The following is a 10,950-nucleotide window of genomic DNA, read 5'->3' as shown; positions in this document are numbered from 1 at the left end:
ATATATATATATCAGATTGACTTTAATTAATGGCCTTTTCTTTACTATCGTCTGACAATTTATTACCAAAACAGTTAAACAACTAATTGAGAAAATAATCAACACATAATTTAACAATGAAAATAGAAAAGTCATAGCCCTGAGAAATGTAAATGATAGGCCCAACAGATTCTATTTTAAACATATTAAACAAAATCTAATATAACATTATTAAATCCTTAAATCATATCACACTTGAAAGAATGATTTGACAATGAATTACAGGCTGATCAATAAAACTACAATGCACAAAAATTGCCAAATTAAAGTAAAAAAATATTAAGACATTTAAAATTATGACACTGAGGACTCCTATTACTAAGTGATCATTTGGGTTTTCATAACAGTGTCTTTAAAAGTGAAAAGTAAGACATAATCATGGGTGTAATGAGGTTATTATAGGTCATCAGAAATTACAACTTACACGGTGACAGCTCACTGGTCGCCATCTCACGTTCTGTGTTTGTCTAAAAGTTGGTCGATTTTAAAATAAACATTGTGTCTTCATGTCACGTCCGTGTTTCCTTGTTCTTTGAGCAGAAAGTTTTCTACTGAAGGAATGATAGCAGTAGTTTGTGTTTTATGTGTTTATGAGTCTGAAGGTTGTCTGTAATGAGTAATCAGAAACACATGCAGTGGACAGTAAGAACCACACCTCTCAACAGCAGGTCAACAGTCCACTCTGAAGAAAAACACAAAGAGTGTGTGAGGCATTTATCATTTACCACACACACACACACACGCACGCACAGATAGACAGATAGAGACAGTTTATTTTGTAAAAACACTGACAGACTATTCTCAATGTAACATAAAACAAGAAAACACTTTCTGTACTATTTTAATTTGGATACTTTAATGCAGGACTTTTACTTGTTATAGAGTATTTTTATATTGCAGTATTGCCACTAATACGTAACTATATCAGCTTACACATGACTGTTTTTCTAAGGCACATTTTGTTATATTTTATATAGCTGGGGACCTTTACTATTAAATGCATTTCTTTCATAATCATGCACATGTATAGGAAGGAAACAAACACACAGAGCAAGAAAAAGACAAGGAGGAGGCTGGGAATCTTGGAGGACAATGATCCAGATCCACAACATCTGGAATGAGGCACCAATAGCACCACAAGGTGGAGTCTGTTGCCCTGGACAAAGTCATTCGTAGCTGATTGAGATGGTTTTTTATACAAGAGCCTCAAAACAGTTAAAAGCAACATCCTGTTTGAAGGTTAAATCAGAAATAGACTTGTAGACTAAGGCAAGACACCCACCTTTTTCAGCAGCAGAGCAACATGGACATTGGTATACTCAGGTGGGGAGGCTATTTGCTGGTGTTTAATCATAAGAAAATATTTGGTTTAAGCTATGTTTGTCTTTCCCATAAATATATCTGATATTTCCATATTATGCTGAAGAATGAAATCATTTATCATTAGGCTTCAGTAGATAATGATCTGACATTTATAAAAACTAAATTTAAGGATCTTGTTGAGTTTTCAGTAATTGGCCAATTTGTAGAGCTACTAGTAGATAATGAGTTTATTGGAATAAGAAATCTCTTTAATAGAACATTTTGGTGGCCTGTGAACGCTTGGTGGTAGTCACTTCACCACAAGTGATAGGAATGATCATTAGACTTTTGTGCTTCATTTATTTAGGGAACTTGTGAGTAATACAGTGTGGGAGGGAGGATGTCTCTCCTTTTTAGACTTGGCTGTCAATCTGAAAGTCAGCCCACTGAGTATTTCCCTGACTGGAAATAACTTGATGTAAACACATCTCTCTGGCAAACTCAAACGTCTGCAAAATGAAACTTCTGGCCCAACATATTCCTGGGTCCTTGGCCAGAGTCCTGCCCATATACTTCCACATCTGGGCAGATTCCAGCTGTTATTGTCTGACAGACAGAAGATTTTCTGTGTGAGCCAGAACTGATCCAGATGTGGAAGTGGCATCTGACAGTCGTGCTGTATATAGGCCAGAGTCTGTGTATACTGGGAGAAAAAAAAGCATGTGGCTAATGTATGGGCCAGATTTGTTAAGCTTTGATTTATAACTGCTTTATCCTCACATTATTGGAGCCAACATGGATAGCAACAATGTTAATTAAATTAGTGGTGAAGTGTGCCTGGGTTCCGTGTGTCTCCCTGCTTGTTGTTAGCCTCTAGGTCAGAGGCTGTGACAGTACTATTACTATTCATGTTAGACAGCTACAGAAAGCCTCTGTCCTCTGTGTGTCACCAACGACAATTTGCTCCAGGAAATGTAAAACAGTTTAAGGTATTTGTGCCTGCACTTTATCTTTGGTTTCGGTGTGAGTAAATGTCAGCTGGTGTGACTGATGTGGTACGCTTTAAACTCCGCCCCGCTCTCCGGCTCAGCGTTATACAAGCAGCAAACGCACCATACACTTAACCGAGCCCGGAGCCTGTGACGAAGCCTGAGCAACAGCAGCGATGGGGGTGAAAATTATAGTGGAATACTGGTACTTATATGGTTTTATTACATTCATTTGCTTTTTGTTGAGTTTCCAGCCAACTTGTGTCTGTGTTCGTCCCATAGGTCTCATTTTAAAGGAGGTTATCACTGTAGATTAGCCAGCATTAGCATCATTAGCTCACAGCTAAGATAAGCTTAGGTGACTGGGCAGCACTGGTTGTAGCTTCAGAAACACAATGACTGCTAAATGTTAAATGTGTTTGTTTTTCCTACAGTGGTGGATGAGGTTACGAGCCCCGCTATCGGGATCTCGCCTCTGTTGTCAAGGGTGAGTTTCCCGAAGCGGATGTTTCAGGCGTCGTGGGAAGACAGGGTAAGTATTATTTTAACTCAATGAGGCAATAATTCAACTTGGATCCAGGATTTGTATGTCTGGTCTGACCTTTATGTGAAGCCATTTATTTCTGGATCAAAGATCACCCCAGAAATCTAATCTTATCTCCTTTTATTTTGTACCTCAGGCAGCTTCGAGATTGAAATCAATGGGCAGCTGGTCTTCTCCAAGCTTGAGACTGGTGGCTTCCCTTATGAGGATGATGTGAGTAACATAGACTTATACCCATACCCATAAAATACAAACCACAGCAATAACAGTCTCTGATTTGTGTTGGTCTGTTTCCTGCTACAGGTCATGAATGCAGTCCAGAGTGCCCAAGATGGGAAACCTGTGCAGAAGATCACCAAAAGCCGCGCACCATGCGTCATCATGTAAACCTCCCTCCGTCCTGCTCTAACATCAGCAGCATCGAGACAGGCCAGTGCAACTGTAAACTGCCAAATGCCACCTCTGGTTTACCCCAACCTTATTAAAACAGACTGGGGTAGAACAAATCCAACAGAGATGCACTACGACCACTAGCTACTTTCTCTGATGCATATCACCAAACTCTGCTCTGCCGTCTGGCTCCTCTCTCCGCTCCCATAGTGGTGCCCCAGGCTGTTAATGATTACTGTGGCCTAAAGTAATAAGGGTTGTGGTATGATGAATCCTTTCCTGGAATTCCCTCCTTATAGGAGCAGAGACGGGGAGAAGATGTGCAGAGGGGTTTGAGTTGGAGGGAGCTCACTTTTATTTTCCTACAGCCTGATTGCCTAATTGTTGTTTTATTTTTTGTTCTATGTCTTAGTTGTTTTAGTTTATTGATCTCAGATGCAATTACCACTTTTCAGTGAATGCAAGGACAGTACAAAGGAATTGCACATATTTTTTAATCACAAAGGGAGACTCTTGATATCTGCCTCAATTCCGGTTTATGCTGAATAACCTGTTATTATAGCATTTGTATGAGCATTCGTAATTATTTCAAACACTTGGAGTGCTAAACAATGTCAGAATTTGTGGTAGGTAAAGAAACATTAAGATTACAATAGTTTTCTATCTTTATGCATTTCAAACTGGAATATGTTAAAACATCTAAATGAGTGATTGTAATAGTTTGGAGCAGCTGAGCTCTGCCGAGTGTGTGGTCTGACTCTGGTTTTAAGCTCCTCTGTTGTTTGAACTGGTACTTGTACTAGAGCAACCATCGGCAGTGCTTCTGAAGACCACCACCCACTGGTCTGTCAGCTCACTCTGATTTGATGTCAGCTCATTTTCCACTAATCATTTTGCTTTGTTAACTCAGATGTCCAAACTGTAGACTTTGAATAAAGGTAATGGTTGTTTAATTGCTCGTTTGTCACTTTTTCATGACACCACAGAGTCTTTTCCTGTTTTCAACACACTGTATAAACTATATGCATGATTACCTCACAGTTGCATACAGACACAAAAGGTACAATATTACACTCTTTGCCCAAGCTCTTACCTGGTTTAACAACACCACTGTATTTTCTTCAAATTCCTAAGTGGGTGTGGTAATGGTGTGCTATTGTGAGTCACAGCTGCTCTTTTGGGTATTATGCACTGTTGACATGATGTGTCTCTTGGTAATGTTTTCCAGCAACTAGCAACTAATTAGTAGTACAGGTTAGACAGGTTTTTCTGTTTGTTGTGTTGGCAGTTATTTAAGTTCCACACATAACATACTGACACTTCAGACAATAAAATGAGAAACTTTGAAGTCCTGTTGTTCCGTAATTTGTTATATAATCTTTAACTAAAACTCTAATTAACTGCTGGGGAAACACCAACAAAAAACAAACACTTGATGACTTTTCAGTGTTACAGAACAGAGTAAATAAGGGTTGCAGCTGAACTTTATCATGATGAGCAGACCAAAAAAAACGTATCATTTAGTCACAGTCATGCAGGATCTTGCCTCACTGTTCACACTAAGGGGCGCCAAATTCAAGAAAGAGTCACATTTTTGCTTTTTGGCTCTGGGCATCCCCCAGCTCAGAAAGAGGAGGGTGCCACACTGAACTCAAGAACAGAGAGAATTCAAATGAAGAGATGAATATGTAGTGGTCTGAAAAAACTGCTACAACTATTGAGGCTGTTTTTGCATTCTGTTGTTCTGTCAATTGGTTTTATGTAGTTAAAGTTATAAGATTTTTGGGGGAGTTTGTAGTATGTGCTGTAGTTTCAATTCATATTGCAAATACATGCTGCAAGCATTACTAACCTCTCGAAATTGTTATAATTTTGCTTTTTCTCTACTGAGAACATGCTGAAACATCTCTAGGTATATGGTCAGAGACCATTGAGCACACAAATCAGATTCAGGAATTGCACATACAAAGTGAGAATCACTAGTATCTCATCACTGAAATTATATAAACGTCATTATAAATAAAATATGATCACAGCCGGTCTATGAAGAATAAACATGTATTAGCATTCTGACTTAAAGAATTGTAATAGTGGTTAAACTGACTTTTCTGTTTCGCTGCAATGAAGTAGGAATGACCCACACTGCATTTACTACTTGTTAATGGATGGTACATTGTGTGGTTTGGTGTGTTACACTACAACTAGGTGGGTCTTTGGTGCTGGCTCTGGCTCTGGCTCTCAGTGATAACTCACAGCAGCCTGGTTGTTGTAATGCTGATAGAGCCGATGTGTGCTGCCTTACACTCAGTCCTCCAGTAAGCGGTTTGAAAATGTCCAGTGCCTTTAAAGAGTATTGAAGTCTTACCTTCCAGTTATGGCTATATTTACTTTTAAATCAATAGACTGCACACAACTGATCTCCATTTAACTAAGTATGTGACCAACTGGCTGCACCAGTGATGATTTAGGCATATCCTATTAGTAAGAGGGGGAATACTTAAGCAAACAAGTATTTGATGTTTTATATTTTTTAATGAATTTAGATCACTTTGACGTTAAAAGTTATTTTCTCTGTGAGAAAAAGCCTAAATAGATCTACTTTGATTCAATGTTATAAGACGACTAAACATGAAAACATCCAGTGAATGGTTGAGTAGTTTTTATTGATACCGTTGCCACGTGAATTTGGTGGTTTGTGATTGGTCGACTGACATTTTAGATGACTCCACAGCATTATCAGCTACAAACACTGGCTTATATGTCATTATGTATTTCAGCCAATTAGATTTCCCTCTCATCTCTTATCTTCTTGTTGTTGCAGGTTCTTACCAACTTGGGTAAAAGTCCAAATCACACTCTGTCCACATGTCTTGTGCTTCATATATAGGTGCTTTTATGTTATATCCTTCTAAACTGGGTTGTTATGCGGTATTCTGTTGAGTATATGCTTTGTCATTCTACACATTTATTTCTAATCTTGCACTGTGCAAAACAGAGTTCGGAACCGTCTTTATTTCAGTCTACTATCTTTAAATTCCCCCAAATAATGTGTTAACACTAAAGCTTATGAAGATGCTATATGGAGACTGGGAGTGTCTCTACACTGTATGTTGCGACACATGGACACGGCAGATAGCTTCCACCACTGGTGATAACAGTCCTGTGCCACACTGTTTTTAGCAGGGGCCCACTGTCTCTCACTGTGGGGTGTATGTATGTAATTTCTTTGTGTGATAACTGTTACTATGGCGGGATTGCAGCAGTTGAGCATGTGGAGCATGTTGAGATTTTTGATTTCTATTGACATGATATAATTTTTGTCATGGTGCCTTCAAGAGAAATTCAAACAACTCTGATAAACACTTTTCACCCTCAGGTCAAAATTTTATTTTGTCCAATGTTTTGGTTGATGATCAAATACATGTTTTATACATCTCTGTAAAACTAATGACATTCCTAAGAGCCTCAGCTGTACATGGTAAACACTGCAGCTGCTAAACATCACCATGTTAACACGGTCATTGTGAGCATGTTAGCATGAGGACATTACCAGTACGGTCTTACGGAACCACTACCATGTAGCATGACTCTTAGGCTGTTTTTTTTTTTTTTTGGTTTAAACATTTTACTGTGACGTTCTTCACGCATAGCCACACTTACAAAAAATCTGTTGAAATTTAATCAATAATTTAACAGATGATGTGATATACTGCATGAATATTTTTTGGGTAGAATGTGATGACACTGATGGCACTTTATTTGAACGGTAAGCACTGTGCATTGTTCCTAAAATCAACATGTACTTAAAGCTTTTAAGCAAACAACATCAACATGTCAGTCATGTTAGTGTCAGCATCTCAGGCTCATTGTGTAGCTCATGGGGACTAAAACTCAAATCACATAGATTGGAGGTTAGACGACAAAATGGAAAAGTATAGTTTGACCCCACAACTAACATCTACCAGAGATGAGGAAAGGTTCCTTTGTTTTGTGGAATTGTTTTCAGAGTTCACATGACTTCCACAAAATCTCCATTTCTACATGCATTTAACAACAGACGCACGTGTATGTGCAGACACAAATTGATTCATCCATGCAGCAAGTCATGATGTCTCACTGAGTCATGTGGCCTTGTTGAAAGTGCAGGCTGAAACCACTTATCAATAACATAGTGTTTGATTTCACTGACAGAGTGGAGGCTGTTGTCTGTGAGAGCCACAGCCTTCAGGGATCATCATACATGTGCTACTGTCTGTCCTGCTCATGCCTGTCTTTGAAGCTATGTTAGATTTTGACAAAACAGATCACACTGACTCATGTGTGTTTTCTTGGGTTCCAGTTTTGTGGTACAACATCCTTTAGGCCAACCCAGAATACTGTTCTCCCCAACTGTGGCCTCCAACCAGGATGTCCTCAGGGGATATATTTGAGGAGTCATAAGATGATTCAAGGGATACCTAATAACAGTTATGTTGTAATTGTTGTATTTATTTCAGTCTGACCTTTCTCTCGTTTTGTTTTGTTCCTTATGAAACACTTTATACTTTCAAGTCTTCAGGCCTTAAAAAAATCTAGTTAAACAGCCTGAGAGGGTTGAACTGCTCATAACTCATGTCCACAGATAGTGTTTAATTTTGGCTTAACAGTAGATGTAATTTATTGAGGCCCATGCTGAGAAATGATAAATAGTCTGTGTACTGTATATAGTGCTTTTTTCTACCTTAAAGGACAAAGCAATTTGCAATCTGCCTCACGTTCACCCATTCATACACGCAACAGTGGCAGCAGAGTTGCCATTCAAGGCACTGGCCTGCCCATTGGGAGCAACATGGGGTGCAGACTGTATTGCTTTAACACATGGACATGGGGGCCAAGGGCCGAGGGCCCGCTCTACCTCCTGAACCCCAAAAGTGAGTAACCACTGGTCTAATGTAGAATATGCTGCACTGATATCTGTCAGAAAAGAGCTTGGATATTCCTCACTATCAGCTGTTGCAAAGAATCAAAGGTCACTTTGAGAAGTGATTCTGCTCCCAAAGCTGGTGGGAATTTTTGCTCTCTTTATTAATTAGCAATTAACTGAGTTCAAGTGATCAACAGTGTTCTGGATTTTTTGGTTTCTGCTCAGTCATTTTTTGTTGCTACCAAACTGTGATTTAAGGTATACAAGAAATGTATCTGCTCACTGCATTAGAAAAAAAAATCATTCTCATGTTAGTTCCTAAAATCTACGGAATTGAAATAACTTTCTGGAGAAGCAACAAAACAAAAACAATTAAATGCCATAAGCTTAAAGACTTAGTGGCCACCTTGACAGTTCTTCACATGTTTTGGGAAGGTCTCAGTACAGCCTCATAAAAATGGTGCTCACATTTGTACAAGGATTAATCAAAGCCCCATTGCAGGGCCTGTGAACTCAGACAACAGTATTGATAACCAGATTTCTTTGTTCAATTTGTTTTGTTTTATTAACCTCTGATGTTTTCCTCTGTCACCAGTCTGCCCTGCAACCCCGTGTCAATATCTGTCATCAGCATGGGCTGGGCCACCAGCATCCAGCTCCACTCAGCTGGACGAGATGTCTCACCCTGTTGCGACCATACCACATGCACTAGAGACAAACCAAGTGAGCTTCAGGGCTGAAGTGAAAAAAAGTTTAATGTGTTTATCACATCACTTTCCTCTAGATGATCAAGGGGAAAGGAACCCCCCCCCACACACACATCATGAGGGAATCCCCAGCACATAAACTACATGACGCAGTAAGATGTTGCCCCCTGATACTGTACATTTCACCCTTCCGTACCCTCTTTACCCCCCATGTGCCCCCAGACATGATGAGTTTCAGGTCCGCACAGGTTCTCCTTTAGGTCCCTGTCCACACTTGAACCCAGTTCATACTGAGAGGGCGGAGCAGACAAACTAGGGCTGGGATATCCCTGTCTCAAGGTGTCCCTGACCGATAGGGCTACTTGTCTGTCACACAGGCCTTATCTCCACCAACCCCGAGAGGTTGCTGAGCAACCAAGGGGGTTGTGGGGTACGGCACCTCTTCAGGTCGACGTAGTTTCCTGTGGGTGTTCCTGCTCCTGTCATTCTGTCTCTCTGTACTCATCTTTTTTACTTGTCTTGGCTCACTTTATCACCAGGCTCGTCTAGGCTGACAGAACAGAGGTCGTCCTGTTTCCAGTGCTGGAGACCAGGTGGGAGTACCTGCAGGTAGGGGTGTGACCTTCTCTGGACAAGGGTCAAACACACTTTATGGCACCACTGGACTAGAGGGTAGAGGTCAAACAAGATGGATATCTGATGCACCCTGATAGGAGAACATTATATTCCAATCTTTAATGTGTTTGCCATGTTAACAAGATAAGGGCGGGAGCTCATTCTTTATTTAAATTTAAATTATTATTTTTGAGTTGAAGTTGTTTCTTGGACAGGAAAATTAACCTTCACAAACAAAATGTTTGTTGTGCATTTTCTGTAAAAACATGTCTGTTTTAATCATTTGCGGTCATGGTCAAGTGGGATTTTCATCTCTGGAAAACAACAGCCACTGAGGAATTTTATAACTTGCGTTCCATTTTTACTAATATTTCACCTGCTTGTTTTTGGTTTTGTGCTAAAATATCTGTATTCATAGAGTTACATTGTGGATAATTGTTACCACAAAACAGCAATGCCTCCTTAATATTCATCTGCATAATTAGTTCGGTTCATGCACAAGCCATATCTAGATGTGTATAAGAGACAGGCTGGAGCCCATCATCAATTTCCAGAGGAAGATGCTGTGTGACAGACTCCGCCCCAATGACACTCGTCTTGCATTTGGTGACATGGTCAAAGGTCAGCATACTGTACAGTACTTACAGTGCAGACTGACATTTTAAATCCTGACCAAATCTACAAATGTAGCATGTGCTAGATAAAAGAGAAAAGTGCTGATAAAACAACCTGATCTTAAGCAGATTTAACATAATCAATATTAACGTCAGTTTGATTTGTTTGATTTTCCAGATGAGAAAGCTCCAGAGGGGCCAAGGGAGGACCCTCTGGCCCGTACTGGCTATCCTTTCGGTGGGATGGTGAAGGACATGAAGCGTCGTTACCGCCACTACATCAGCGACTACACAGATGCTCTGAACCCTCAGGTCCTCGCAGCCGTCATCTTCATCTACTTCGCTGCCCTATCCCCGGCCATCACTTTTGGAGGACTTCTGGGTAAGAGAGGGTCCCAGATAAAAAGATGTGTCTGATTTCTCAGGCTCAGATCATTTACAGGAGTTCATCGACCTTTGATAGCTCTGGTAATTCTGTCTGTTGTCTGACCATAGCTGACAAAACGGAAAAAATGATGGGCGTGTCAGAGCTTATGATCTCCACCAGCATCCAGGGTGTCATCTTCTGTCTCATCGCCGCCCAGCCTGTCCTTGTCATCGGTTTCTCTGGACCATTGCTGGTGTTTGAGGAAGCTTTTTATGTTGTATGTACAAGTTGCCAGATGTGGAAACAACTGTAATCAATCTTTGGAAAGCCATGTTTTCTTCATTAACATCCATTTTCCCTTTGTTAATTCCATACTAGTTCTGCAAGTCCCAAAACATTGAGTACATTGTGGGTCGTATCTGGGTGGGGATGTGGCTGATAGTGATCGTGGTGATCATCGTGGCCGTGGAAGGCAGCTTC

The 10,950-nt window shown here is 40.2% G+C and overlaps 3 protein-coding genes across 3 annotated transcripts in view; 2 read left to right on the top strand and 1 right to left on the bottom strand.

Moving 5' to 3' along the window:
• The window catches only part of LOC111649061 (GTPase IMAP family member 8), a 6,918-nt gene extending 6,421 nt beyond the window's left edge, over positions 1-497 (bottom strand). Inside the window, exon 1 of the mRNA XM_023398798.2 lies at positions 464-497. Coding sequence (XP_023254566.1) covers positions 464-488 — 25 coding nt within the window. The 5' untranslated portion in view covers positions 489-497. The remainder of the gene's footprint in view (positions 1-463) is intronic.
• A 1,901-nt stretch (positions 498-2,398) lies between these two features.
• mien1 (migration and invasion enhancer 1) lies at positions 2,399-4,217 on the top strand. Its single transcript, XM_023398795.2, has 4 exons — positions 2,399-2,535; positions 2,765-2,862; positions 3,011-3,087; positions 3,178-4,217. The coding sequence occupies exons 1-4, from the start codon at positions 2,507-2,509 to the stop codon at positions 3,259-3,261; spliced, it is 288 nt and encodes a 95-aa protein (XP_023254563.1). The 5' UTR covers positions 2,399-2,506; the 3' UTR covers positions 3,262-4,217.
• Positions 4,218-10,001: 5,784 nt separating this feature from the next.
• Positions 10,002-10,947, top strand: LOC111649060 (band 3 anion exchange protein-like; the record flags this gene model as incomplete). Its single annotated transcript, XM_023398796.1, has 4 exons — positions 10,002-10,110; positions 10,282-10,485; positions 10,599-10,747; positions 10,849-10,947. Coding segments are annotated over exons 1-4 (561 nt in total), but the record flags the coding sequence as incomplete, so codon positions are not given.
• Between the last annotated feature and the right edge of the window lie 3 nt (positions 10,948-10,950).

The sequence above is a fragment of the Seriola lalandi genome, unplaced genomic scaffold (genome assembly GCF_002814215.2).
Source record: "Seriola lalandi dorsalis isolate HSWRI2012SDOR001 ecotype SW California unplaced genomic scaffold, Sedor1 jcf7180002049913, whole genome shotgun sequence".
NCBI lineage: Eukaryota > Metazoa > Chordata > Actinopteri > Carangiformes > Carangidae > Seriola > Seriola lalandi.
The sequence above is the reverse complement of the archived record's forward strand: the minus strand, read 5'-3'. Positions and strand labels throughout refer to the sequence as shown.